This window comes from Vanrija albida, assembly GCF_041260175.1.
Source record: "Vanrija albida strain AlHP1 chromosome Unknown contig_4, whole genome shotgun sequence".
Lineage (NCBI taxonomy): Eukaryota > Fungi > Basidiomycota > Tremellomycetes > Trichosporonales > Trichosporonaceae > Vanrija > Vanrija albida.
In genome coordinates this window covers 949,963-976,561 of record NW_027191423.1, presented here as the reverse complement: position 1 = coordinate 976,561, position 26,599 = coordinate 949,963, and the positions used below count along the sequence as shown (strand labels likewise).

Below are 26,599 nucleotides of genomic sequence, written 5' to 3'. Positions count from 1 at the left end.
TCGCCTCGATTCCACACACACACACTCGCTCTTTATTACTTTCTCATCCAAACTGCATCCCATTCCACTCGACACACACTACTCCCTCCCTCCCTCATCTTCACCCACACCCACTCACCCACCAATCTTGTGACAACCCCATCATCTCCTGTCGCGTCTCGGATCTCGCCCCCGCATTAGAGACCCAATCCCGCACCCACCTTCTCTACATCGACATACATTCGTTCCACACGACCTTCCCTTGCCCTCTCTGTCCATCCCACCTGCCGTGCCAATGGCCTCGTAGGCGCCACCGAAATGGAGGGCACTACAAACCACCAGACGGGTGGCCAACACATCAACACGCCCATCTTCCCTTTCGCATCCGCCTTCCCTGTCACTACCTCCTCGCCAGACGCTTCCACGTCCGAGTCAGGATACAGCCCCGACCAACCGCAGCGCGATGCGCCACCCGTGCTCAAGCGGTGGAATACGAGCCCGGGCTCCTGGCTGTCCACCCCAATCTCGTTACTCGTCAAGTCTCCGTCACCCGTAGAGGTCTCCCCACCTTCCTCCGCCGGCACGAACGACATGGCCAACCAGCAAGACCCGGTGAGTCTCGCCGATCGCCAGCCGACAACGACGCCACGACTGACCCCTCCAGTTAAAGGGCGCCTTCCCCGTACGATGCGACGATCTCGCCCCCGTAGCCCAAGCCACTCCCTTCCTCCCAGGCATCAGTGGCGGTATCTGGTCACCTCCGAACAAGTTAGGGCTGGTCATGGAGCCCGAAACTGAAGTGAGCGATCGCGCCGAACTCACAACGCCGTGTCACTGACTCTGCCAAGAAGGACGATCAGATCCGTGCCCTCCAGAAGCAGATCGCCCAGCTCACTGTGGAGAAGAGCATCATTCAAGCAGAGAACGCCCGCCTGGTCCATGAGGTGCACCAGCTCTCTACACTAGTGAGCAAACCACCTCTTTGCGTCAATACTAAGCACACTCATCAGATTGCCGAGAGAGCTTTAGGGCCCACATCTCCCACCTCTCCGACATTTGACAACCAGTCATACCTTCCCTCGTTCCGCGACACCCTATACCAAGCTGCTGGTCACCACCCACTTGACCGTCACGTGGGATTCCAGTCAGTCCCAAACCTGACGGCGCTCCAGGACGTAAGACTCCTCAGCGCGACGCCCACACTGACCCCTCAAAGCCCGCCACACACCACCCCTCACAGCAGACTGTCGATCTCATCCTGAGCGGAAAGCTCGACTACATGAGGATGGACCCGAGGAGCGAACATGACCTCATCCGCCCACTTGTATGGACGATTGCCCACCAGGAGCCAAAGAACAATACTCAGGCGTGGGTTTCGATTCCTGTGGTTCGGCAACCCGCTGACAGTAACCAGCGCCACTCTAAAGATTGCAGCAAACGCTCTGGGTGTATGCACATCTCATCAAAGCTAATCCCCAGCTGACACATGTCACAGAGCAGGCTAGGGCAGCCGCCTTCCATGCCGATCACGCACTATGTGATTAGCGTCATCCTCGAGTGGGCCAAGCCTCTCTGTTTCACGTCCAACGGCAACTACCTCTGCCAGCAACTCCTCGATAAGGGAACTACCGAGGACAAGATTAATTTCATCAAAGTTATCGAGTGGGTAAAAGCAGTTCTGTGACGACTGAGAGCTGACACGGGCAGGAACGATGTTGTTCCGATCGCAAACAACAAGTTTGGAGCTCATGTGCTCGTCAAGGCTGTTGGTGTGAAGGAGCTGGAGGTGGGCATTGTCGAACGCTACCGTGAATGCTGACTGACGTGCCAGGGGCTTATCTCTACTGCCCTCCTCAAGTATGGCATCTACGAGTCGATGCAGACTGGAGCCCGCAAGGTGTGGCGTCCGGTGCGTTATTTTTGGGTTCGAATCATCGTCGGTGCTGACGAGCACTAGTACCTTTGCAAGTGCAGGAGTCAGAACCAGACCGAAATATTCGACAAGTAAGGCCTGACTGCCCACCGTAAACTCACATCCAGGATCAAGGAGACGATGGAGGGGCGCTGGGCGGATCTCGCCGTGTCCAACGAGGTAAATCAACCACTCCCCTGCATTTCTGACCCACAGAATGGATCAATCTCGGTGCAGCAGATATTTGAAGGATGTGCGAACCAGGATCTAATTGTGAGTGGCGGCACTGGCGAAAACGTTGTCTGACCGCTGACCTGGCCCAGGACGCCTGCTTTCATGAGGCAAGTTGGTTCACCACAACCATTGCTAACTTGGCTTAGATTCTTGAAGATATCTCACGTGTTGCCAACAATCAGTTTGGACAGTGAGCGATGTGACGTTGAGAGCCACGTTTAGCTGACCATCGACCTTCTACACAGTTTCGCGATCAACAAGCTTTTGAACTTCCACGAGGCTCTCATCAAGCCCGTTTCGCATGCCATCCTCACCGCTTATCCTCCCCTGGCTACCAACCACCACGGCGTTCAGTTTGTCGAGTTTGTGATCAGTTCCAATCGCATCCTACAGCGTAGCAACATTGTCAAGTACATCGAGTCGCTTTGCTCCCAGAAAGACGGGTTCGTTAGTAATTTGCGATCGTGACTGACAACTCCAGGCGCACGCCGGCAATCGTTACAGTTGCAAACTCTTCCGTTGGTCGTGGGCACCTCCGTAAGCTTAACAGTCCCCCTAAATGACGCTCACGAGCCTCAGAGAGCATCCTGCGCCAGGTTCCCCCAGGAGAGCGCGCCCTCATGAGCCGTGTTCACAACACCTGCCGCCAATTCCAAACGACGCTGAGAAACTCTCAGAGTGGCAACGAGCTTCTCCGCAGCCTGTGAGTGTAGCCTCGGTGCCAGGCTGACTCTGCAGGAGCATCATCAATACCCCAGCTCGCCGCGTTTAACCACCGCCGAGCCATTTCAATACCGCAGAGCGTACTACAATCGCCGTCAATCTGTTTGGCCGCGAACCTCGCCGGATTGTGGAGAGGATTCGCACCCGCCGCCAACCGCACCCTACCCGGACACACCATCTCTAATACTCGATGCCTTACCCTATCCTCGCTTGTCCCATCAGTACCTTGTGATCATGACGCCAACACGATTGTAGGTTCACGACATCGTCACGAACTAGTTCGCACACATCATGTTGTCACCCCTCGTAATTCTTTGTTGTTGTGGCTCCCATAGAAGTGAAGCCATGAATTGCGTCAACAGGGGATCAGCCCATGTCGTTGGTGGAGCCATATGCAAGGTGGGCTGCATGGTAGTGTACAACAAGGATCTGTAGGTGGAGTGAATGAGAGTGCCGGTTCTCACAGCTGGTTGCGCTTCTTTGAAGTGCGCATGTATGGCCGCAGAAGCCACTCGACGTCACCCTCGGTCTGGTCGATTGTGCCCTGGCGGATCTCGTAGGCTGGGGGTCAGTTGTTGCTCATAGGGTAGCTGCTCACGCTTCGCCTCGAACCGGGGTCCAACCTCGGCCAGCTGGACGTCCTTGTGCGACGTCTTGGCAAAGACGTGGTGCCTGTTGTGGGTTAGCTTCAACCACGGCTTCGTGTAACCCACCGGAAGCTGATAAAGTCGCGGTCGTTGGCAAAGGTCATGACACGTTTGGCGTCGTCCTTGGGGACAGGGAAGAGTGCCTTGAGGATGCTGGCGACGCGCTGTCCCAGGCGGGTGGTGAAGCCGTCCATGATGATGTGGGGGTACTGCTCCGACACGGTCGAGTTGGAGGTGGCGACGTCGTGTCGCAGGGTGACGTTGTGGAGCGTCATGCTGAGGGTCGGGCCGTGGGGCAGGTGCGAGATGATGAGCGCGTCGGGCACGCCGCGGTGCTCGTGGACGAGGACGAGGTCGGTGACGCCCTGCGAGAGGCACGTCTGCACGAGGTCCTTCATGACCGTGTTTCCGCGGTTCAGGCGGATGGCGTTGGGGAACACGAGGCGGAGCTCCTGTGGAAGCGTGAGTGGCGACGACGAGGAGGCGGCCGCGACAAACATACCTTGGAAAACAAGAGGAGCCTGGAGGACGGGTCACGCGACGTGGTCACGACGACCTTGGGGTCGTATGTTCCGACCTTTGCGTACTCGTCATCGGCGCCGGTCCACGGGTCTGTGTGGCGTGAGAATATGCCTTGGGGGCAAGAACCAACCCTTCTGCGCCTCGTCGAGGACGAGGTCCTTGCCGATCGTGCGGGCGTCGTTGCGCAGCTCGGTGGGGAGCTGCTTGCCGCTCGCGAGCGCGTCCTTGATGCGCTGCTTGCGCTCAAAGATGGACCGCTCCTGCGACTCGTGCGACTTTTTGTAAATGTATTCGCGGCGTTCGCGGGACTGTCGGCGAAGCTGTGGAGCGTGAGTTGGAGCACTGGCCGCGGGCCGCGGGGCTATGCTTACCATTGTGGGTTGGTTCTGGATGTGAAGGAAGGTTGCGAGTGAGCAGTGGTCGGTGGCCGGATGATGCTTGTCCAGTCTGGCTCGAGTGGTCAGGTGGAGGTCGCAAAATCTCGAGCTTGGTGGTTGGGTGCGGGCCTAACGGTTGGGTAAGTTAACTGAAAATTGACCTTGCGAGCCTACCTGACTCGGGTGCGATGGGTGCAGATTTTGTGCGACCGTCACGCGTCACGTGAGTGTGATGCACGTTCGTGGTGAAAGCGTTTCATCGACGGGAGCCTGCGGTTACAGTGGGAACCCGAGAGGCACAAGCAGGACAAGCAAGCAGGGGAGGGCAGCAAGCAGGGGGAGGAGGTAGCAAGCAGGGTCAAATTCAGCCAAGCAAAAGTGTAGCCAAGTCAGGCAAGAGGCAGGCAAGCAGGCAGCAGCCAGTGAGTGTGGAGGCAGCAGCCAGGCAGGCAGGCAGTGAGCGGCCAGACGCACGGAAGCGAGCGCATCCCAAGTCGACAAAGGCGACGACCACCCAGCACCCCACTTCGTGCTCCAACCAACCTCCCCCCAGCCAAGTCTCGCCACGGTCGACGACGACTACGATCGACGCAAGCAACTCCGGCAAAGCTTGCATCCACTCGACTACCCCACAAAGCTGTAAACTCCTGAGCCACATCGCCTTCTCTGCTTCGACGAACAGTGGTGCAGTTTAAGTCTCGCAGTCACAGTCACGCCTAGCGTAGCGCCTCCACACACAATCACAAACAGATCAACCACGACCATCGTCGTCGCGCGCGCCGCCAGCCCACGCCCACGCCCAGTGTCACCCCGGCTCGTCACATTGTAAAACAACCGCATTGCCGGGCACCACACCACACGCAGCAGCATTCCATCTTTGGCGCCTCGCGTGAGCGATTAAAGAGACGCCGAGTTACTTCGTCGACGCGCTCCCTCTCTCAACGCCACCCACACCACATGCAGCAGCCAGCCATCATGCGCGTAGCGACTCTGCTCGCCGTCATGTCGCTCGCTAGCGCTGCTGCCGTGCCACACGAGCAGGAGCCCCTTCACGCACCAGAGGTCGCAAAGAAGCGGGGTGAGTTGGTTGCTCGCAACGCCCCGCCCCCGCGCAAACACGTCGCTGACCTCGCGCGCGCAGAGCTCAAGGGGCGTTTCCTCCACATCACAGACTTCCACCCCGACGCCCACTACAAGCCGGGCGCGACGTTCGAGTCGGGCTGCCATCGCAAGGACAAGAAGGGCAAGGGCAAGCTGCGCCTCGATGATGTCGCGGGCGACGTCAACGGCACAAAGGTCAAGGGCGGCGACGACGACGACAAGGCTGGCAAGTGGGGTACCCCGCTATCGTGAGTGTTATCAGTTTGGTAATGGCAAAGGAAGGCACGAGCTGAACGGCCGTAGTGACTGCGACTCGCCCATGAGCCTCATCGACAACACCCTCGACTGGCTCAAGAAGGAGTGGGCTGACGAGATTGACTTTATCGTCTGGACGGGCGACAACTCTCGGTGAGCGGTGGTGTCTGTTGCGCGCGCGACTTGGATACTGACCCCATAGACACGACATTGACCGCGAGATCCCGCGTACACCAAAGGAGATCTTCGACTCGAACCGCATGATGGCCACGAGGATGGTCGAGGTCTTTGGCAAGGACATGCCCATCGTCCCCAGTGTTGGCAACAACGACATCTACCCCCACAACGTCCTGTCGCCTGGCCCAAACAGAATCACAGAGGAGTTTGTGAGGTAGGTGGCAAGGTGGTGACGACCCGACCGGTTGTGCTGATGATGCAGGATCTGGAAGCACTTCATTCCGAGCGAGGACCGACACGTGTTCGAGCGCGGCATGTACTTTGCTACAGAGGTCATTCCTGACCGGCTGGCTGTCATCTCGCTCAACACGCTCTACTGGTTTGCGTCCAACTCGAGTGGGTACAACCCGGGCCCCGCAAAGTGGAGGGTGACTGACCGTGTCCAGTTGTCGATGGGTGCCAGGACCGCTCGAATGACCCCGGAGCCCTGGAGATGGACTGGCTCGATGTCCAGCTTCAGCAATTCCGTGACCGCGGCATGCAGGTCTGGCTGACGGGCCACGTCCCGCCCCACCCAGGACTGTACTATGACACTTGCTGTGAGTGCCGGGATCGCCGCTGTGGGGCCAAGGTACTGACTGGCGGCTACCAGACATGCGTTATGGTGACGTTGCGCTCCGCTTCCAGGACACGATTGTCGGGCACCTCTTTGGCCACATGTGAGTCTTTTGCTACCAGTGCCGAGCTGATTGGGCAGGAACGTCGACCACTTCTTCTTCCTGGACGTGGAGCACCTGGAGGAGGGACCACCCCCTCCTGATGATTTCCAAGGCCTCAGCGGCAACACGACGTCTGGGAGGTTTGACGTCATCCCAGAGGCGATCCTCGACGCCAGCTCGCCAGAAGACTTCACGTACCTTGGACCCGAGCTCGAACACGGGCCCCACCTGCTCAAGTCTGGCCGCTTCAAGGTCATGGGCAAGCGCGCTCAGCTGCTCAAGACGGAGCTGGTCAAGGCCTTTGGCGAGATCCCTGGGCCACAAAACGTCAAGCACAAGGACTACGCCGTGATGAACGTCGGCCCGAGTGTGATCCCTACCTACATTCCGTCGGCGCGCATCTTCTCGTGAGTCGCACACTGCTGTGTGCACGTCGCCACCCGTGCTAACGACACCAGGTACAACATCACTGGCGTCACTCTCGAGGACGACTTGGTACCTCGCACCATTGTCCCGCTTCCCCAAGACGACCCTGATGAGGACGACGTCGAGATCGAGAAGAAGAAGGGCAAGAAGTCGTGCAAGCTGCCAGAGAACGAGGACAAGCCTCACTGCTCGTTCAAGCGCAAGCCGAGATACTCGTCGCCCGAGGCGCCGTCGCGCAAGAACAAGCCACTGAGCCCGCTCGGCTTTGCGCAGTTCTACCTGCCAGACATTGGCAAGCAGACCAAGAAGCCACCAAAGTGGGAGATCGAGTACACGACGTACAAGCGCAAGGCCCTGTTCCCCGGCGAGGCCAAGCTGTCGCAGCCACCACCCGTCCCCTACAGGCTGCTGCCAGGCTACGACCCCAAGTTCACGGACCTGACCGAGTCGGAGTGGGCAGCGCTCGAGTCTGACGACGAGCCGATCGAGGGGCAGATCGAGGACGAGGAGCGGGCGGCGTTCATTGCCAAGATCAAGGGGATTACGCCTTGGAAGATGAAGGACCTGACCATCAAGTCTTACGTCAAGTTTGCGCGCCGGCTGGCCAACGACAAGAAGATGTGGCAGAAGTTCCTAGACTACATGTTTGTGCGCACCGGGGCGTGAGCAGACGTGTGCAGGGCCCGGACAACTGTACCAGTAGATTCCATCTTTCATAGTTATGCATCGTGATGGCCATTGTGGGTGGGGGTGGGCGGGGGTCGGGGGGGGGGGGGGGTCGGGGGGTGCCGAGACAATTTTGCGGTTGTGGCATGTGGCGAGTGTGGCGGCACAGAGATGAGGTGTATACATGCGGGGTCTGGTCTAATCTACATGGTGGGGCGGGACGGGGGCGGGAGTCTAGATGAATCTGGGAGCTCGCCGAGGCTGGGAGCCTAGTTGAAGCTGCTCGCGTTAGCTGACCGTACCACACCCACACGGCCACACGCACTCAGTGTCGCAGTAGCTGATCGTGTCGATCGTCTCGCCGTCGTCGGCGTACTCGTCGTCCTCGTTGAAATCGTCGTCCTCTGCAAAGTCGTCGTCCTCGTAGAACATGTCGCCGTCGAGGAAGCTCAGGTCGTCGTACAGGTCGCCGGTGTGGAACTCGTCCCAGTCGTCGTCCCAGCCCTCCTCGACGCCGAGCATCAGCGGCCACTTGTACCACTCGTTCTTTGGGAACTCTGCGGCCCAAAGATGGACAAAGTACTTGTTCATCCTGCGCCGGCAGACGGGGCACTCGATCCTGGCGTACGTCTGGCGCACGAACCCGCGCGTGTCCTCTGGCAGCTCTTGGACGAGCGTGACGCCCTCGCTCACCCAGTGCGCGTGCGCGCGCTCCCAGTCACTGAGGATGCAGTGGACGCACTCGCCGAGCACGATGACCGGGCCCGCGAGCGCGGCGGCGTCGAAGCGCTCGAGCTCGGCCTCGACGGCGTCGCGGCGGGCGTAGAACCGCTCGAGCGCGGCGAGCGCATGCGGCGCGCGGCTCTCCAGCATGTCGCGGCACCACGAGTTCATGCTGCCCAGCGGCGTGACGAGCAGCTCGTCGATCCAGTCGTGCAGGAGGTTGACGTACTCTGGCGGGTTGAGCGAGCCGTCGCAGCACATGGTGAGGAGCGACTCGAGGGTGAAGCCGATAAACGGGCCCAGGTCGGGCCGGTCGCGCAGCCCGTCGAGAAGGGCGAGGAAGACGACGTGGAGCTGGTACGCGAACGCGACGTCGACGCAGTCGGTGAGGAAGGCCTCGTCCCAGCTCGGGACGGGGGGGAACTTGGGGTCCGTGTGCAGGAAGTAGTCGAGCGCGAAGGCGAGGGCCGGGGACGAGGCCGAGAGGAGCGGGACGACGCGCTCGGCCTCGCCCTCGGCGACGGGGAGCGACGCGAGGTCCTTGAAGAAGCCGGAGCGGGTGAGTGCAGAGAGGGGCACGCGGAAGCACAGCCCGTCGCGTGCTTCGAGGACGGCGGCGTCGGGGCCGGGGACGGGCGCGGCGTACTCGGGGTGGAAGCGGCGCGGCGAGGCCGGCGAGGCAGCCGTCGAGGCCATGCTGGGTGGGTCGAGTGGTTGAGTGGGCGAAACGTCAGGGAGCGAGGCGAGACGAGACGCGCGAGACGACTGGGGGAAAAACTGGCACTCCCATTGCCCAGGCAGGCCCGAGCTGGGGGCCCGTGCGGCCTGAGCGCGGGGCATGGGAACAGAAGAAATGGCGCAGAAGGGCGTCGCATCGTCGGCGGCGTCGGCGCAGAACGGCGGCCATCCCGACAGACTTCGGGGATAGAGGCCAGAGCGAGGAGAACAATGGCCGGCCGCCACCCGCCGCCTCCGCGCCGGCCGCCACGGACACGGTGTGGCGGTGGCGAGTGTGCCGCCGCCGCTGCCGCCGTCTGGCCGCGCGCTCGCCGCTCTCGCCGCGGGCCCGAGCAAACAATAGCGATTTGCGCTGCAGATCTGCCCGACGCGCCCGACGCTGCCCATCCCGGCCACGGCTGGCGCGATTGTGGGCGTGTCGTGGTCTCTCGATGGGCGTCGGACTAACCTCGAGCTGAGTGAGCGAGCTGTCGTCGTCGTCGCTCACGCCCCGCTCCTCGCTCCTCGCTACGCGCGCTCTCGCAACCCACACACGCGTCTGTGCGCACGCGCACACCGCACCCCACGACCCAGTGTTTGTCGTTTATCACCAGCATCACGCAGAATCCCACTCGTCAGTTTGCTTCATCACGACCTGCCGGCCCCGGCAGTAACATCACACGAGCCCACTTGTGCCCAGCACAAGACCCACCCCCCCACCCCGCCCGGCTCACCAAGCCACCACCGCCGACGACCCGACAGACCGACCCGAGTCAACATGCCCCGGCGACGCTCAGCCCCGGGAGGAGGAGGAGGAGCGGCCGCTCCAGCAGCACCAGCACCGGCACCGGCCCCCCCACCCGCCGTCAAGCGCGGCCCCGGCGCAAGGCCCCCAAACAACCCGGCCCGCAAGAAACGGTCCATGCAGAGCATGCACGCGGCCGCAGCGGCCAGCTCTGGCGCTGTCGTCCCCCCCGTCCCGCCCCTCCCCTCTGCCCCCGGCGGCATGTTTACCCAGTTCCACGTCTCGTCGCCGACGGCGGATGGCGAGCAGCAGCAGGCGCATATCCCACAACCGTACGCGCACGCCCACGCCCACGCCCACGTCCCGCGCGTCATCCCCCAGCGCCGAGCAGCGTACGCACCACCCCCGTCGTCGCCGTTCCCAGCGGCTGCCGCCTCGCCGTTCCCCCCGGCAGCCTCGCCATTCCCCGCGGCCGCCGCCTCGCCGTTCCCCGCGGCCGCCGCCTCCTCATACCCCGCCCCCTCGCCCTACCCCGCCGCCTCGCCGTTCCCACCCGTGTCCCCCTCGCCCAGAGTGGCACCCCCGACGCCGGCCCCCCCGCCCGCACTCGCGCGCGCGCCCACGCCCCGCGCGATGAAGCGCAAGCTCCCCACCGCGTCAGGCAGCACGCCCAAGCTCGCGTCGTCGCCCGTGCTCGCGCGCAGCGCGTACGCGCCGGCCCCAGCACAGGCAGCGTACCTCGCCTCGGCGGGGTACCGGCCCCCAGCGGACGGGTACTACGCGCCGGCGAACGCGACGCTCACGCCGCTCCCGCTCGTAGCAACGGCCGGGCTCATCCCGGCCCAGGCAGAGTTCGGGTACGGCTCGGCGTACCCCTACGCCCTGGCGGCGCAGTACTACTCTGCTGTTATGGCCGCGGCGGAGGAGGCGCCCGAGCGCCAGCAGCCGCAGCAGGTCGCGCCGGCGCAGTTCGACGCGCTGGCCGGCGTGAGGCAGGACTCGTCGGGCATGTGGTACCCCGTGCTCGCTCGCGCCGTGGACATGCCGGCGCAGCTGGCCCCGGCTGTGGCGCCGACGCCGGCCGCCGCGGCGTTGCCACTCTCCCCGCTGCCCGAGTTCCAGGCCACGGTGTACACTTCCACGCCGGTGCTCAGCTCGAGCTCGGCGACGACGCCGCACACGCTCGTGGGCGACAGCTCGCCGCTGCCGGCTGCGCTGAGTTTGGCAGCTGGCGCCGTGCCATTCGCGACCTCGCCCGCACTGGCAAAGACGCCCGCACAGTTCCCCGGCGCGCCCGTGCCCGCCATGCCGAGCCAGAGCTGGGCCGCGTACCCCGACACCACGGCGCAGCAGCAGCAGCAGCAACAGCTGGCATACTACCCCGGCCTTTACGCCGAGCCGACGTCGTATGGCGACGATGGCGCCATATCCAACCAGGAGTTTGCGGACACGATCGACGGCATGACGAGCATCCTGCTCGGCCTCGCGACAAAGCCCGGATTGGCGCCGTCACTGCAGGAGCACAACAACGGCATGGCGCAGATGTACGAGCTGTTGTTTGAGTTGACGAGCAAGGTGGGTCGGCTTGGGCTATGGGCATGGCGCCGCTGACAGGACGCAGGCGGGGCAGACGCAGACGGGAGAGTGGGCTGGACACCAGCCGGTGAGCCGCAGCAGCGCCGCCGGTCCATCAAAGCCCAACCAGCGGCACGCGCCTGTCAAGACAGAGTACGGCGCGGTGAAGCCAGAGTACGCGGCTGTCAAGGCAGAGCAGATCTTGAGATAGTCCCCAGTGATTGCCGTACTCGTACCGTGCTCAGAGCATGATCTACATACATAGATACAGTTGGAGGCCTAATTGCATGTCAGATGCTGGTCATCGTGTGATGGTGGGGCAATGCTGGTTTGAGGGGGTTTTGTTAGTCGTCAAAGAAGCTCTGGAACTGATGGGTTAGCATCCGAGGCGGGCGCACACCCACCTGAGGCCCAGTCGTGTTGTTTGCCGAGCCCGCTTGCGTTGGGCCGAGGGCTGGCATATCGGCGTCGTCGCCCAGCTCGTCTTCTTCCTCGGCGCCGCTCCTCGGCCGGCTGCGGCTTCGGCTCCCGCTACGATCACGCGACGGCAGTTCGGACCGGCCCCGGTGAGGCGGCTGCATGGCAGTGTCGATCCCGGCCTTGGTCGGCGATGTGGAGCGGCGCTGTGGTGGCGGTGGTTTGATGGGCGAGGCTGAGCGGCGCTGTGGCTGTGGCGGCGGCTTGACCGGCGACGGGATGCGCTGCGACGGCGCACGCAGCGTTTGGCTCTCTGCGGGATGGGCTGCCGCCGCGTCACGCGGGGTTGACATGCGCGCGGCAGGCAGGCCTGCCGCAAAGGTCGCCTCCCCAACCTCTTCCCAGCCCGACGGAACGCCGTCATTGTCGTCGTCGTCGAGCCCAAGGTCGTCGACAATCTCGTTATCGGCGTCGTCCATCATGGCCTCGAGATCCAGGTCGTCCATCCCAGCCGCCTCCAGCGCCTCCTGCTGCGACATGCGCGGGGCTTGGCTAGCCTGGCTCGGCCCAGGGAGGAACAGAGGCTCATTGAATCCACGCTGAGACAAACGCTGCGACGCCAGCCCGTTCGAATCCTGTAATGTCACCTGCGACGGGCCACGATCGGGCGGCTCGACCGTGAGGCTGAGGCTCGTCCGCGGCCGGCTCGAGCTTGGCCGCGGGCGCGCGCTCCCCATGCGGCTTGGTAGCGCGTCCACGTCTGTCTTGACCGTCACCGACATGCTCTCGCGCTTCCTCTTCGCGCTCCCATTGGCCGGCGTACTAGTGTGCGAGGCAAACGCGTCGCACGACGACGTCGCGATCACGCAGAAGATGGTGAATAACTCCTTCTCGTTGCCGAACTTGTCAGGCCCGAAACATAACGAGTTGATCGTCATAGGCTGGGTCGCCTCCGAGAAGAAGAAGTCGAGGTCCATGTCGAACTGCTCTGCGAGCTGCAGCGTGGCCTTGAACTCCTTCATCGGCAGCGTGAGATCCACGCGGCCGTCGCCTCCTGCGACCTCGTAGTTTGTAAACTCAGCGACGTCAAGCGTGATCTCTGTCGAGAGCGAGTTGGTCGCCAGGCCGTTCAAGTTCTTGACTCGCACCTCGTCGAGCGAGAGCATCCACGCGAGCTGGGTATCCCCGCGGACGTTGGCCGAGTTGTTCGACGCGGGCGCCGTGAACGCGAGCGTGAAGTGGTCAAACCAGTCACGCAGGGTCTTGGCCGCGATCTGGAAACCCGAAGGCGTCGTCGCGGGGTCGACGACTGCCCGCAGGAATTCGGATGCCTGGAGGTGGAGGAAGTGCTTCTTCGTTATCCCTGCTCCGTTAGCGCTCTACACCGCGGCGACACCTACCGTGCCGGTACACGAGCTTGAGCTCGAGCTGGGCCGAGCGTTGCGCCGTGCGCACATCGTCGTCGTCTTCCTCGTCGTCGTCTGCCGCCGCGCGCAGCCCGCCCTCCGGGTCGTGGATCTTGAGGTCGAGCCGCTCGACTTCCTTGACGGCCGACGCCTTGCCCAGCACGCCGAGGATGGACTGGCGTCAGCGGCGTACCGAAAGCAGCACATACCTTGACATAGAGTTGACACTTGACTCCCCGCCGCTGCTCGGCGGCGCTCCCGAGCGGACGATACTTTGAGAAGAAGGCCGGCTGCAGGCTCACTAGGCAGTACGCCGACTTGGACGAGTTGGTCGCGGCCAGCTCCCACTGCGCGTTAGTGAGGCCCGGGAAGCGACGCACAATCTCCTTGTTTGCGTGCATGCACAGCTCGTCACCGTACCGCGCTGCACATTGCAGCAGCTTGACAAAGTCTGACGGTCAGCGGCTGCTTGGTGACGGCGTTTTATAACCAACCCAACCTACTCTTGATGTTATCCCCTTTGATCGAGGCCTCCATCGTGCTATGGTGCTCTGGCACGTATCATGAGCCCGGTGTGAGCACTTTCCCGTCTTGCTGTTTCTGCTGCTGCTGCTGCTGTAAGGTGAAATGCAATGACGAGGGAAGGCCGAGGGAAGGCACTTGCATCTCAACAGCGATCAAGTCTAGTCAGAGATGTCAACAATCATGAGCTCGGAAGCAAACCACCTCCACTCGTATTATCGTGTGCCAGATGGGCCATTAGGGCAAATTACTAAAGGAGCTCGTCATGGCCTAAATGGGCCCGATTACTAACAATCGTGATTTCGGCCGTGTGCGATCCACTTGTGCAATGCCGACTGACTTTACCGACTCATCGACCTAGTCTTGCTTCTCGGCTCACTCCACACCCCAGCACCCACCTACACCATGGACGTCGCCCGCCTCGTCCGGACGCATGTGACGTCGTCGGACCTGGACCCGAGTGGCGAGCTGGTCGACGGTGCGTCGTCGTTACCAATACCAACTGACCCAAGGCATCAACGCCGGCGCGGCGCAGCTGCTCGACGTCGTCAAGGCGCTCGGCGAGTACCTCACGTCTACCGAGGACGATGTGAGGCTGAAGGGTAGGTCAGGCTGTGGTCGCCGCTGGAGTGCGAACAGGCCAGCTCACCCCCAGGCCTCACGTTTCTCTCGAATCTTATCAAGAAGGTCAACGCAGCCAAGATCAACCGCCCGGCTGGTGAGTCCTCGTGTCGATGCCGCTCACCGTCAAGCCCGCACCCTCACAAACTTCTACCTCGCCAAGCTGGACGACTTTGACTCGCTCCCGCCAGCGCTGGACGCGCTGCTCGTACTGTCCAAGCTGCCGACGTTTGATGACGACACGGCGGTGGAAGTGTACCGCGAGTGCGTGGGCTCATTACCCTCGTGAGGCGTGCTGACGCTCGCAGGATCGTGGAAAACGTCAACATGAAGGCCTACACCCAGAGCGTGAGGCACCAGGTCTACCTCCTCTTCGACTCGTTCCTCACGCACCACCGTGACGCTCTCAAGAGGATGGGCCCCGACTTCGTCTCGAGCTTCGCCAAGATGGTCGACGGCGAGAAGGACCCGCGCAACCTCATGCTTCTGTTCCAGCTGGACCGGGTCATTCTCCTCGAGTTTGACGTCAAGGCGCACATCGATGATATCTTCGACATCACGTTCTGCTACTTCCCCATCACGTTCCGCCCGCCCCCGAACGACCCATACGGCATCACGGCTGACGACCTCAAGAACGCGCTCCGCGCGTGTATGGCCGCTTCGCCATACTTTGCAAAGGCGGCTATCCCGCTCTTCCTCGAGAAGTTCATCACGGCCGCCGGCCCGACGCTGCGCGACCTGTTGTTGACGATGGCGGCCTGCTTCCCGGTCTATGGCAAGGAGGCAGTCGGCGAGCGCGGCGAGGAGCTGTGGGAGGTGCTCAAGACGGAGGTGAGTTGTATGGTCCGTGGTGGCAGCTCACGTCAGGTGTTCTACTCGTCCAGCTCGTCGATCGAGTCGGCGGCCCTCCAGGCCCTTGAGTCGCTCCTCCGCACCCTATACCCCTCTGCCACCGACACGCCTGCCGGCCTCGCGCAGATCATTATCAAGCAGTGCCTCGAGGGCCTCAAGGAGCCTGAGAAGAACCAGGCAGCCGGGTCGGCCAAGTCCCTCGCCGCATTCATCCGCGCCTCGCGTGAGTAGAAGCCATGTCCTCTGAAGGGCCCAACTGACCACCGCAGCGTCTGCCGGGTCGTTCGCCTACTCCCAGGCCCTGCCGCAGCTCTTCCGCCAGTTCAACAACCCGGCGCTTCCCTCCCAGCGTGTACCCCTGCTCAGCTCCATCACGACCCTGCTTATGGCTGCGAAATCGGTGTACGCTGCCCCCGGTGCGGAGCGCCGCCAGGAACAGGAGCGCAGCCTCGAGCCGTTCCGCGAGCCCCTGTTCGACGTCCTGCGCGAGGGCCTGCGTACGGAAGGCCTCAAGCCTGCCGCGGTGCGCGGCAGCGTGTCGCTTGCTGAAATCCCTGGCTTCTGGGGCCGCCAAGAGGTCGAGGAGATTGTCCAGCTCATGGACGACCTCCTCGTCAACGACAGCGACGAGGAGATCCAGTGAGTGGTGACCGCGGCACAGTGACGTTCACCACTAACCCCACAGACGCGCCGTTATTGATGGCCTCAAGACCATCGCCGAGAAGCATGCCGACGTCGTCCAGTCCGTTACCCTTCCCCTCCTCTTCCACACATTGCCCGAGCAGGCGCCGGCAGAGAACAACTTTGACGGGCGAGAGAAGTACCGCTCGATCCTGTCGGCGCTTTCCGAGCTCTGCGTCCTTCCCTCGCTTTTCGAGACGCTGGTAGTGCGCATTACTACCAAGCTCGACCTCCTTTCCTCCACAGGAGCCGACGCCGAGAGAGAAACGACCGTTGCGTACGCCTGGGACCTGCTCAACACCCTGCGCAGCGTCCTCGAGCAGAAGTTGGCCGACAAGCACGTCGATGTCGCCCGCCACTATGGGCAGATCACCCCTCGTCTCTTCGGCTTGGTCGTCAGTGCGGCCCTGTCCCGTACAGACAGCGCCAGCCCCTTGTTCCGCGACCACCGCCTGCTCGTCGTTGTCGCGTCAATAGCCGAGGCGCTGTTCTGGGAACAGCCTGAAGAGTGCGTGGAGAACGAAGGAGAACGAAGGCCAGTGCTGACACCCACCAGGAAGCAGTCCAAAATCTTTGAGACGGCCCACTCAGCCTTCGAGACCGGAGACCTCAGCGGCATCGTCTTCGATGCCGCGAGTGCCAGGACCGCCGCCCCGCGGTCACCGTTCCGGCCTGATGCCCCCTCGCCCGAGCAGGATCTCATCGTGCTGTACACTGCCCTCGTGCGCGGCCTCAATCCCAAGACGCCGCTCGCATTCCTTTCGGCGCCCGATCTGCTTACGTCCAAGATCCAGTGGGCTGTGCATGTCGCGCGGGACCAGTTCCAGCTGAATACGGTGCTCGACCTCATCACTGCGTTCGTGAACAAGCGTGCTGGCGACCTTGGTGACAGCCTCGGCCCGATCCTCGAGAGGATATGGATGGTGGACATCCAGGACACTGCGCAGCCGTTCGAGATCCGCCGCCGCGGCCTGCTGGTATACCTTCACGTAGGTCCCCTTTATCTGAAGACTCTGACCCTCCCAGATTGCCAAGGCACTCGCACTTCTACGCAACGAGCTCGCATATGCCGCCGTCGACCGCGTCATTGAGATCCTTGTCCTGTCCAACCTTGACCCCGTGTTCGTCGATGAGGCCGCCCGCGGGTTCTCCGTCCTTGCCGACGCCGGCAAGCCCAAGCGCAAGGGCCAGCCCAACCACCTCGTCGTCAAGCTGCTGTATGCGCAGAAGCTGTGGAGTTTTATCCTCCCCAAGCTGATTGATGGGGAGAAGGAGGCCGAGGGGGCCAAGCGACTCGTTTACCTCGTGGCGTTTGCTTCCCTCCTGCCTTTGGTCCCCTCGACCGTGCTCCTCTCCAATCTCCCAACTGTGAGTGTGGCGCCTTGCACATGGAGCTGACGTCCAGCTCCTTCCCCTCCTCCTCCGCTCGCTGTCCCTGCCCAACCCGGCCCAGCGAGCGAATGCCATCACGACGCTCACGTCCATCCTCGAAACTGCCAACTCGTCGACGGCGACCGACACGCTGCTGCACGAGCACGCAGAGTCGATGGTCGATGGCTTCTTGAAGTCGGCTCTGCGGGAGGACGGCGTCGAGACGTCTGGCGTGAGTTGATGGGTGTGCATGCGTAGCCAAGCTAACCCATAACCCAGGCTGTCCGCTCGGTTGCCCTCGCTGGCCTCGGAGTGTTCCCGGACTCGATCCGGTACGAGACGCTGCGGGGTGCCAAGTCCCGTGTTGTTCGGAGCCTCGGCCTGGCGCTGGATGACCCGCTCCGGGTTGTCCGCCGCGAGGCTGTGGACACGCGTGCAAAGTGGTATCGGTATGGTGCGTAGGATGGTCATTAGCATTGGCATGGCATAGAGGCGTGGCTTTGTGGCATAGATGTGGACTGCAATGCAAGGTTGTTCAAGCTCAAGCTCGAAGTGGTTGCCCGCCGCGTGGGTTTGGTCCCGTCGGAATGCCTTGTGCCGTGCTTCAGAAGTTCAGGGTCTCACTTTGGGGTGGGTGTGGGCGGTTGAGCCAGTCGCGCGCGCGCCAAGGGGGCAGATGGCAGAGACAGGCGCGTCACTCGCTCCTCGTCGCCGCCGTCGCCGCCGCTGATGCACTGCCCCCCCGCCAGCCGCCCCTCGCCGCCCCCGCGCCTTCCGCCGCGTGCTCCCTGCTGGAGGGGTCCAAGCTGATCACCACTGTGTCTGACTGACTGACATCGCCGCCATCCAGCGCACGCACGCACTCACTCTGCACACCCACTCGCACGCACGCACGCCCGTATCTTGTCTTCCTCCTTCTCATTCTCACTCTCCCCTCTCTCCATCCCTCATCCAACTCTTGTAACAGCATCACAAAACGGCAGACCAGACCGGCTCACCATGGCGCCCGTCACTCTGCCGCCGTCCTTCTACAACTCGTTCTGGAGCCCAGACTACCGCACAGGTCTGGATGTGCTCTTCGGCCAGCTCGAGTCGGGCGTGATCGAGAACAGCGACATTGCCGCGTTCATCGAGTCGCAGGCGCGCGCGCACCACAACCTCGCCGCCGCGCTCCTCGAGCCCCCGCTCAACGCCAACCGCAACTCGACCAGCTCGCTCCAGCACACGCTCCTGTCGCTCAAGGGCGCGTCCTCTGCCCGCGGCGAGGCGCACCGCGCGCTCGCCCTCGAGCTCCAGGAGCACGTCCTCCTCCCGTTCAACGGCTGGCGCGCGCGCCACGAGGGCCGCATCGAGGACGCGCGCGACGAGTTCCTCGCAAAGGGCGGCGTCGTGTCCACCTGGGAGAAGGAGGTCCAGCGGCTCATGGGTGTGAGTGGGCACAAGACACACGGATCGCCGGCTAATCAACACAGTTGCGCCAGGCGTACGCCGCCAAGAGCCGCGCCGCAGACGACAGCGAGGACGAGTGAGTCCGGGGGCGGTGCCTCCCCGTGGGCGAGCTAGCTGACACTGGCAGAGCAAAGTTCGCTGGCGCCGCCGCAACCCAGCTCGCACCGCCCGACAGCTACACCGCTTCACCGCCACCAAAGCACTCGCCCCTCAAGCGCTCTGGCACGGTCGCAGACAGAATCACAGAGAAGCTCCGCGCGGCCCACATCCGCAATGGCAGCCTCACGGACGACAAGGACCTCCCGCCCGCCCCGGGTGGTTCGGGTGCTGAGCCGGCCTCGCCTTCCCCGCTGGCTCGCCTCCGCCCCGTCGACCCCGTGGCCGACACCGACTCGCCCTCGAGCCCCAAGGAGGACGCATTCATCCCGCCTACTGACCCCGATGGACTACCGCTGCTGAGCGCAGAGTTCGTGCCCCCCGTGCCCGGCAAGGACGGCGAGTCGCCCATCTCGCCCCACCGCGACCCCCGCCAGGCGCCCCTGCTGCTCTCTGGTCTCTCGCTCACGGCCAAGGGCCTGGGCCAGCTCCTCGGCAAGTTTGACCACTACCTCAACACGCACCCTGCCCCCGGCACCCTGGTCGACAATGACCTGCCCACCACGCGCCAGGCGCTCGCAAGCCGCCAGCACAGCACGATTATCGGCACATACGAGAAGACGTTTACTGGCGAGGAGGTCGTCACGTGGCTCCAGAACAATATCGAGGGCTTTGGCGGCGAGTGGGACCGCTGCCTCGACGCCGCCGGCGAGCTCCAGCGCATGGGCCACTTCAGCCGCACTGGCGTTGGCCGCGGCTTTGACCCGTCCGACGACACGTACTACACGCTCCGCCTCGTGCCCGACAACAGCTCGCTCCCCAACCTCCCCACCTCGCTCACCAACTCGGTCCGCGACCTCAACTTCCAGACCTCGAGCCTGACCTCGACCGTCACCTCGCAGGTGACGGCGACCACGTCGTCAGCCGCGGCTCACATACCTACCTGGGCTAAGAGCTACCTCGGCGGCATTGGTGGCGCGGCTAACTCTGATGAGCCGCCCTTTGTCCGCCTCCGCCGCGAGGCCGCAAAGGCTGACCAGGCCTACCACGACGGCGTTCGCGACACTGAGACCAAGCGTCTCCAGATGGAGGAGAAGATTGAGCGCGGTCTGCGTCTGTGGGAGAGGTGGGAGCGCGAGCGCCTCGGCGTCGTCCGCACCGTCCTCAAGCACTATGAGGAGACGCTGGCAAAGCTCCCCAAGCGCCTGGCCGACCTCCAGGAGGGCACGGCGCTGGCCGTCGAGGCGTACAACCCCGAGGCAGACTTGAAAGCCCTGATCGAGGGCAGCCGTACCGGCCCCTTCCGCCCCCGCCCCCACATCTACGAGTCGGTCGAGGGCGACGTCCCCGACGTCAACTTTGGTATCGACCTCCGCCGCTGGGCCGGCGACGGTGCTTGGAAGCAGATTGTGGCCGAGCCCAAGCGGGCCAAGGACGCCATCCCTGACATTCTCGAGGGTCTCCTGGTCGGCATCAAGGACCTCGGCTCCGAGGTCAACGACGACGAGCGCCGCAAGGCGTGGATCTACGAGGTGCCGCTCGAGGAGCTGCACGCGCTCCGCGGCGCCATCAACAACTCGAAGCTCTCGGCCGAGGACATTACCGAGACGGCCAAGAAGTTCAACCTACCCATTGCTGCCGGAACCCTCAAGCTGTGGCTTCTTGAGCTCAACCCGCCCGTGCTCGGATGGGAAGGTTGGGAGGACGCAAAGGCCATTTACCCGTCTGTCGGTGCCGACCAGGAGCGGGATATGAGCAGCGCGGTGACGTCAGTGCTCAACCGCCTGCCAGCGCCGCAGCTCTTCAGCCTCAATGCCGTGGTCAGGCATCTCAAGGACCTGATTTCCAGCACCAAGTCGGAGAAGGACGACGACAAGACGTACACGACAAAACTCGCTCTCTCTGTCGGACGTAGCTTGCTGCGTCCGCAGTACGAGACTGAGCTTACGATCCAGGACCGCACTCCTAGTCTCTTCCTGGTCGATCTCCTCGAGCACTACGACACCGTTTTCCCGGCCCTTCTCGAGAAGAAGAAGACGCAGCAGGAGCTCGTGCTGCCCCAGCGCAAGCGGACCGCGCTCGTCGACCAGCGCATCTCTCGAAGCCGTCTTAGCGAGTCGACGGACCCCCAGGAGCTCCTCCAGCAGCAGCAGCGTGCTTTACAGTCGCAGCGTGCCCCTGATGACGTGCCCGAGGTGCCGCCTCTTCCCAAGGCAGAGGAGGCCGCCGCGCCTGCTCCGGCTGCGGAGCCTACACCCGCTACTGGGGCTGCGCCCGAGCCCGAGGTCGCACCGACACCCGTGATTGCCGAGCCTACGCCCGTCGCTGCTGTTGCCGGCGAGACAAGACCAGAGACGCCGCCCATCGTACGCAAGACACCGTCGCCTGCCGCTCGTTCGCCTGCTGCCACCAACGACGATGAGCCGATCGCTGGGGCTGCCGGTGGCCTGAAGCGCAACACGTCTGCGGAGACGTCGCGTCTGCGCGGTCCCAGAGGCGCGCGTGGGCCGCGTGCTGCGCCGTCGCACGCGTCCAAGGGGTCTGTAAGCCAGATTGCTGCCCAGTTTGAGGGCAGCAAGTAGAGCGTGTCGGCGTGTCGCTATGATTAGTTTTGTTGATATCCACGCGTCGTGATGCCAATTTGTAAAGTGAGCGTTGGGGAGGAGGGCGGCTTGCAGAAACAGCCTCGGCTCGGCATGGAGGGGTGATGAACAGGCTTGCTCCAGGCCCACCCGCCTCAACTTACATGGGTGGTGTGCACAGTTGAGTTGCATAGGTCTCGATCTATTTTGACGACTTGAGAAGGTCACGGGCTTGGGTGCGCATGACGGTCCTGAGTCTAACTTTGGTAACAGTCGTGGTGGGCAGCATTCCAGCGGGCGGGCGACCGATGCGAGGGGCGGAGGTCGAGAGACAGAGTTCAAGGTGTGAGGCGTCAGGAGAATTAAAAGGGAGAGAGACTCAGGCACATGCACCTTCTACGCAGACGCTACGCAGACGCGCAGAGAGCCAGCCAGGGCCGCGACAAGGAATTTTGGGAGGCGTCAGCCAAAAAGGCGAGGCGAGGACGCGTTGAGTCTTGTCGCAAGTCTGCGGCGGCGACCGGTGACGAGGAAGGACGACGACGGCGGCGGCGACGAGGGGCGCGGCCAAGAGGGGGAGGGGGCACTCTTCTCGCTTTGTTGCCCACGCCAGACGCCACCCAGTCTCTGCACGACACGACAAGAACACGAACACCGACAACTTGCCTTGCACCTTCTCTCCACCCCACCCCACCCACCTGCCAGTCGGCTCGACTCGACCTCTTACGGCACGGTCGCCACCCAGCCGAAATGTTCAGCAAAGCGCGCGCGCCGGCCCTCCCCACGGGCACAGACTACACGGGCACGCTGCGCGAGCACTCGTTCTACAAGTATGGGCATCTGCGGACCCTCGGCCTGACGGGCGAGGTGACGGCGTGGGCTGTGGACCCGGTCCTGTCGCTGCTCGCCGTCGGCACCTCGGCCGGGCTGGTGCACGTCTTTGGCAGCGCGCTGTTCCAGTTCACGCTGCCGGTGAGCGCGACTCTGCCCGGCCTCGACCGGCGCCCAGACGGCATCAAGTTCCTCGTCTTCCACCCCGGCCACTCGCGCCTCGTCGCCATCGACTCGGGCAACACGCTGCACGCGTTCAACCTCGCCCACATTTCGGAGAGCGCAAACCCGAATGCTAGCCCGCCGCTCCCGACGCGCGAGGGCTTCCAGACGCTCTTTGGCGAGATTACGGCGGTGGAGCAGCCGCTGCCGAGCTACACCCACCTCTTCTTCACGATGCGCGACGGCACGACGCTGGCGTGGGACCTTAGGCAGCGCGCCATGTCGAGCTTTAACATTCCCAACCTGCTGGCCATGCACGAGGAGCGGCTGGTGCGCTCGGGCGTGCCGGGAAAGCAGAAGACACTTGGCGGGTGAGTGTGGTGCCGGAGGGAGGTGGACTTGGGCTGACGCTGTGCCCTAGGCCCCAGGCGACGTGTATCGCAATGAACCCCCGCGACCTCAACATCCTCCTCATCGGCTACGAGGGCGGCGTCGTCGCGTGGAACTTTCAGAAGGCCGCCGTCGACAAGGTGTTTGAGATGACGCTTCCGCCTGGTGAGTGACGACATGGCGGCGCGCACTGACTCCCCAGGTGCCCCAGGTGGCGGCGGATACCAGGACACGGTGGGTTGTCGACCGGTTAGTGGCAGCTGACACGCACAGAGCCTCTGGACAGAGCGCACGCCAGCAGTCACTTCCATCGCGTGGCGCCCCGACGGCCTCGTGTTTGTCGTCGGCCACGCGGACGGCTGCATGACCTTCTGGGCCTACCTCGACGCCGAGAAGCCCCTCATGGTCCGCACCATCACCCACGAGGACGTGAATGTCACAGACGCCGAGTCGCTCATGGAGGCCGGCGCGCTCGACAACCAGATCAGAACAAAGCACGACTTTGAGGGCATGCCGGTGCTGACCGCCGCCGGGTCAAACCGCGAGCCCGTCTTCAAGCTCGCTTGGGCTGGCTTCCCGGACCCGGCAGCCGTCAAGGTGCAGGCTACGGCCCAGGCGGCCGACCCGACCGCCGTGCCCGTATCCAACGCGACGGTCGAGTATGCCGAGAGAGGCGAGACGCTGCTGCTTGTTCTCGGTGGCCAGGACCCAGGCGAGAAGCCCGGGATCAACATCCTCCAGTTCCCAGCGTACCAGCAGCCACTGGCTAACAAGGGCGCGGCCGTGTCGGCCATCTCGGAGCTCATGCCCCTCAACCATCGCTCGGCGTACCGCGACTCGCTGGCACCGACGGGCTCGTCAAACTACCCGACCAAGACGCCACCAGAGGACTTTATGCTCATGCCGCGCAGCAGCCCATACTTTGCCATGTCGCACGACGCTGTCGCGCTGTTTATTCTCCTTACGCCCGACGCCAAGCTGCCAAAACCGTACAAGACGATGGCCGAGCGCCAGGTCGAGGCTTACGTCTTCCCCCCGCCCCGCTCGACTGTCGCGCCAGACGTTAAGGGACGCAAGAACTTTGCGACCCCAGGTGAAGGCGAGAACTTGGTCTCGTTCACGCCGGCGCCAGTACGCGCATCACTGCAGTCGCGCAAGTCATCGTCGAGCTGGCGCTTCCCGTGGAGCGCAGGCGGACCAGAGATCCCCTCGCCGTCGAGCGCCACGACTCTGCAGCTTGCCAACAGCGGCATCGTGCTCGAGAAGCTCAAGAGGAGATATCGCCTGCCGTCGTCGCTGTGGTCGGGCGGGCTGTCGACCCTCGGCTGCAAGATTGTCTCGCTACCAACGCCAACATTCAAGCGGTTCATCCAGCACGCGCTCAAGGTGGACGGGACACCACAGGACCCTGTGCCACGAGTTCCCCTTCGCGGTGGTCTGGCCGTGCCCGACCTCCAGTCTCACGGGGCGCCAGATGTCAACGTGGTCAAGATGGAGAACTACCGCATCCTCACAACGTGGCACGCCGACGCCACCGTCCGATTCTGGGACGCGTCGACGCACGTCCTTGTGCTGCCTACACCACTTAGATTCGAGTACCCATCGCCGCTGCCGCACCTTACGATCCGCGTTGGCGAGTACCTGAGACACCCCGACATCTTGCACCTGCCCCTCGCGAAGCTGTGGGCCACAGACAGGTCCAAGGTGCAAATCACGGGCGTGCACCTCGCCCGCGAGTCGCTCGAATGCGTTGTCACTTTCAACACTGGCGAGGTCATCGTCACCAAGTTTGGCGAGGCCTCGCCAGAAAAATCCAAGGCCTCCAGCCCGACGGGCACCATTCACGAGGACGAGGAGGAGCGCGACCCGGCGTCGCCCAGACTCGACTACTTCCCACCACAGCCAGTGGAGCACAACGAGTTTGTCGAGGAGGTGACTGAAATCGGCCACCTTGCGAGATGGCAAGTGGACGGATTCAAGCCCGTTGCAATCTTCACCGTCAGACGAGGCGAGGTGATCAACTGTGCGGTGTCAGACATTGGTGAGTTCTTTGGGAGAGCAAAACTGACCGCCAGGCTTCATCGCCGTCGCCTACTCTAGCAACTCGCTTGCCATCCTCGACATGCGCGGTCCCGACGTCATCCTCCGTGAAGGCTTCAACGAGGATGGCAAGACTATGAAGAAGCGAAAGCGCAAGGGCAATGTGCAGAACTTTGCCAGCGAGAACTCGCCGATCGGTTCGATGAAGTGGACCATCTCGGGCGTTGGTGGGGACGTTGGTGCTCGACCCCGACTCATCGTCTCGTATGCCAAGGGCATGACCAAGATCTACGGCTTGGTGAATGTGCTCGGCGAGTGGATGGTGGAGCAGAAGCCCCCGACGTTTGTCAACGAGTCACTGGCGTTTCCTCTGTCGACGTTCGTCCTCCACCCGGAGACTGGGAACGAGCTGTTTGCGTCTGCGGAGGCCCTCGCTGGCCTTCTGGAACACGGCGCGGATGCTGAGGGCAAGTTCTCCAAGGAGGCGCCGCCGCACTGCCTCTGGGTTGCTGCGTCCAAGAAGGCGATCCGCGTGTCTGTCAACTACAACGGCGAGCGCGTGGCCAAGGTCGAGTTTGAGCAGGAGGAGCTGAGCGATGTGCACTACATCACTCGCCATGGTGAGTTGGGATGTGTTGTACAGCGCTAACCGCCAGGACACCGCGTCATTGTCGCTCTCACTACCACGGGCAGTGCCATCTTCTATTCTGCCCCGAGACTGGAGTACATCACGCGGATGGAGCTGTTCTTTGGCAGCGAGCCGTGAGTGGGAGAAACCGTGCATGATCTGACAGACGCAGAAGACCCATTGGAAAGCTGTCGTTTGACGACCGCTCGGGCGACTTTATCGAGTACATTGGCCCGCTGGACATTACCCTGCGCACTCTGTTCCATTTCCGCAAGCCGTTCCCGCCACGTATCGACCCGTGTACGCTCAAGACGCCAATCCCCGCGCAGCCTCTGCCAGTGACGTACTCGCTCTTGGGCTGGATGATGGGTGCTGGCCTGCTCTCTGGGGCCGGACTTGATTCGATCGTCGGTGGACCCAACCGCCCCCAGCCTCCCAAGCCACCTCCCGCGCCTCGCAAGCCACTCATCACCTGGGGCGAGGCACCCACGGCTGTTGCCCGCCCAGCAACCAATGGTGCCGCGCCGAAGCGACCAGCAGTTAGCAAGCAGCGTCCGCCTAAAAGTGATCTGCGCGAGCGCAAGGATGTGTAAGTCGCTGGAAAAGGGGTACCCCGTGCAGCTGCTCACACCTTCAGATACACGGAGACGCAGGAGCAGCTCCAGATGCGTGGCGACTATCTTCAGAACCTGAACGACAGCCTGTACTCTGCTTCTGAGGCTGCTGGAAACTATTTGACCGCGGCGCGTAACACTGCTGTAAGTGGCATTGCTGGCATGCCGAGCCCCGCACTGACCCGCGACAGATGAAGGAGGGGGCCAAGGCCAGCGCGCGTGGCATGTTTGGCAAGTTGCTGTAGTTGGCGAGGCCACACACGGAGCTTGTCAGTTGTAGATTAGGCACTACGGTGTGCAGTATGGCTGGGCCACTGCAGTAGATGTATTCGGTGTACACAGGGTGAGGGGGCTACGCATGGGCGATGTCGTCTGGTCTGTCTGGCTGTGGGCAGCCACACTGCACTTGTCGCGCCACACTGACTAGAATGCTTCCGCG

The 26,599-nt window shown here is 63.0% G+C and overlaps 9 protein-coding genes across 9 annotated transcripts; 6 read left to right on the top strand and 3 right to left on the bottom strand.

Moving 5' to 3' along the window:
• Positions 1-297: 297 nt before the first annotated feature.
• On the top strand, positions 298-2,897 carry Q8F55_005098 (uncharacterized protein; the record flags this gene model as incomplete). Its single annotated transcript, XM_069353594.1, has 17 exons — positions 298-591; positions 644-778; positions 828-944; positions 990-1,154; positions 1,196-1,347; positions 1,394-1,427; positions 1,475-1,641; positions 1,687-1,765; positions 1,811-1,888; positions 1,937-1,983; positions 2,020-2,071; positions 2,108-2,164; positions 2,272-2,315; positions 2,371-2,568; positions 2,607-2,662; positions 2,705-2,828; positions 2,864-2,897. The coding sequence occupies 17 exons, from the start codon at positions 298-300 to the stop codon at positions 2,895-2,897; spliced, it is 1,833 nt and encodes a 610-aa protein (XP_069208236.1).
• A 411-nt stretch (positions 2,898-3,308) lies between these two features.
• Positions 3,309-4,391, bottom strand: IMP4 (snoRNA-binding rRNA-processing protein imp4; the record flags this gene model as incomplete). Its single annotated transcript, XM_069353593.1, has 6 exons — positions 3,309-3,409; positions 3,447-3,520; positions 3,562-3,947; positions 3,998-4,107; positions 4,148-4,337; positions 4,389-4,391. The coding sequence occupies 6 exons, from the start codon at positions 4,389-4,391 to the stop codon at positions 3,309-3,311; spliced, it is 864 nt and encodes a 287-aa protein (XP_069208235.1).
• Positions 4,392-5,369: 978 nt separating this feature from the next.
• PPN1 (Endopolyphosphatase) lies at positions 5,370-7,738 on the top strand (the record flags this gene model as incomplete). The annotated part of the gene is made up of 9 exons (XM_069353592.1): positions 5,370-5,472; positions 5,536-5,743; positions 5,799-5,903; positions 5,953-6,141; positions 6,190-6,323; positions 6,374-6,526; positions 6,580-6,646; positions 6,685-7,053; positions 7,105-7,738. 9 exons carry the CDS (start codon positions 5,370-5,372, stop codon positions 7,736-7,738), a joined length of 1,962 nt encoding a protein of 653 aa, XP_069208234.1.
• A 269-nt stretch (positions 7,739-8,007) lies between these two features.
• Q8F55_005095 (uncharacterized protein) lies at positions 8,008-9,157 on the bottom strand (the record flags this gene model as incomplete). Its single annotated transcript, XM_069353591.1, has 2 exons — positions 8,008-8,017; positions 8,064-9,157. 2 exons carry the CDS (start codon positions 9,155-9,157, stop codon positions 8,008-8,010), a joined length of 1,104 nt encoding a protein of 367 aa, XP_069208233.1.
• Positions 9,158-10,100: 943 nt separating this feature from the next.
• On the top strand, positions 10,101-11,709 carry Q8F55_005094 (uncharacterized protein; the record flags this gene model as incomplete). The annotated part of the gene is made up of 2 exons (XM_069353590.1): positions 10,101-11,498; positions 11,545-11,709. The coding sequence occupies 2 exons, from the start codon at positions 10,101-10,103 to the stop codon at positions 11,707-11,709; spliced, it is 1,563 nt and encodes a 520-aa protein (XP_069208232.1).
• A 133-nt stretch (positions 11,710-11,842) lies between these two features.
• On the bottom strand, positions 11,843-13,858 carry Q8F55_005093 (uncharacterized protein; the record flags this gene model as incomplete). The annotated part of the gene is made up of 6 exons (XM_069353589.1): positions 11,843-11,866; positions 11,903-13,278; positions 13,316-13,496; positions 13,531-13,668; positions 13,702-13,772; positions 13,825-13,858. The coding sequence occupies 6 exons, from the start codon at positions 13,856-13,858 to the stop codon at positions 11,843-11,845; spliced, it is 1,824 nt and encodes a 607-aa protein (XP_069208231.1).
• A 390-nt stretch (positions 13,859-14,248) lies between these two features.
• On the top strand, positions 14,249-17,830 carry Q8F55_005092 (uncharacterized protein; the record flags this gene model as incomplete). Its single annotated transcript, XM_069353588.1, has 12 exons — positions 14,249-14,321; positions 14,356-14,445; positions 14,499-14,561; positions 14,596-14,728; positions 14,773-15,295; positions 15,332-15,539; positions 15,586-15,955; positions 16,002-16,505; positions 16,554-16,986; positions 17,024-17,365; positions 17,403-17,600; positions 17,648-17,830. The coding sequence occupies 12 exons, from the start codon at positions 14,249-14,251 to the stop codon at positions 17,828-17,830; spliced, it is 3,120 nt and encodes a 1,039-aa protein (XP_069208230.1).
• A 537-nt stretch (positions 17,831-18,367) lies between these two features.
• Positions 18,368-21,495, top strand: rga8 (Rho-GTPase-activating protein 8; the record flags this gene model as incomplete). The annotated part of the gene is made up of 3 exons (XM_069353587.1): positions 18,368-18,796; positions 18,841-18,893; positions 18,945-21,495. The coding sequence occupies 3 exons, from the start codon at positions 18,368-18,370 to the stop codon at positions 21,493-21,495; spliced, it is 3,033 nt and encodes a 1,010-aa protein (XP_069208229.1).
• A 750-nt stretch (positions 21,496-22,245) lies between these two features.
• On the top strand, positions 22,246-26,405 carry SRO7 (Lethal(2) giant larvae sro7; the record flags this gene model as incomplete). Its single annotated transcript, XM_069353586.1, has 9 exons — positions 22,246-22,859; positions 22,910-23,043; positions 23,081-23,112; positions 23,152-24,919; positions 24,954-25,538; positions 25,575-25,680; positions 25,719-26,135; positions 26,184-26,304; positions 26,352-26,405. The coding sequence occupies 9 exons, from the start codon at positions 22,246-22,248 to the stop codon at positions 26,403-26,405; spliced, it is 3,831 nt and encodes a 1,276-aa protein (XP_069208228.1).
• Positions 26,406-26,599: the final 194 nt, after the last annotated feature.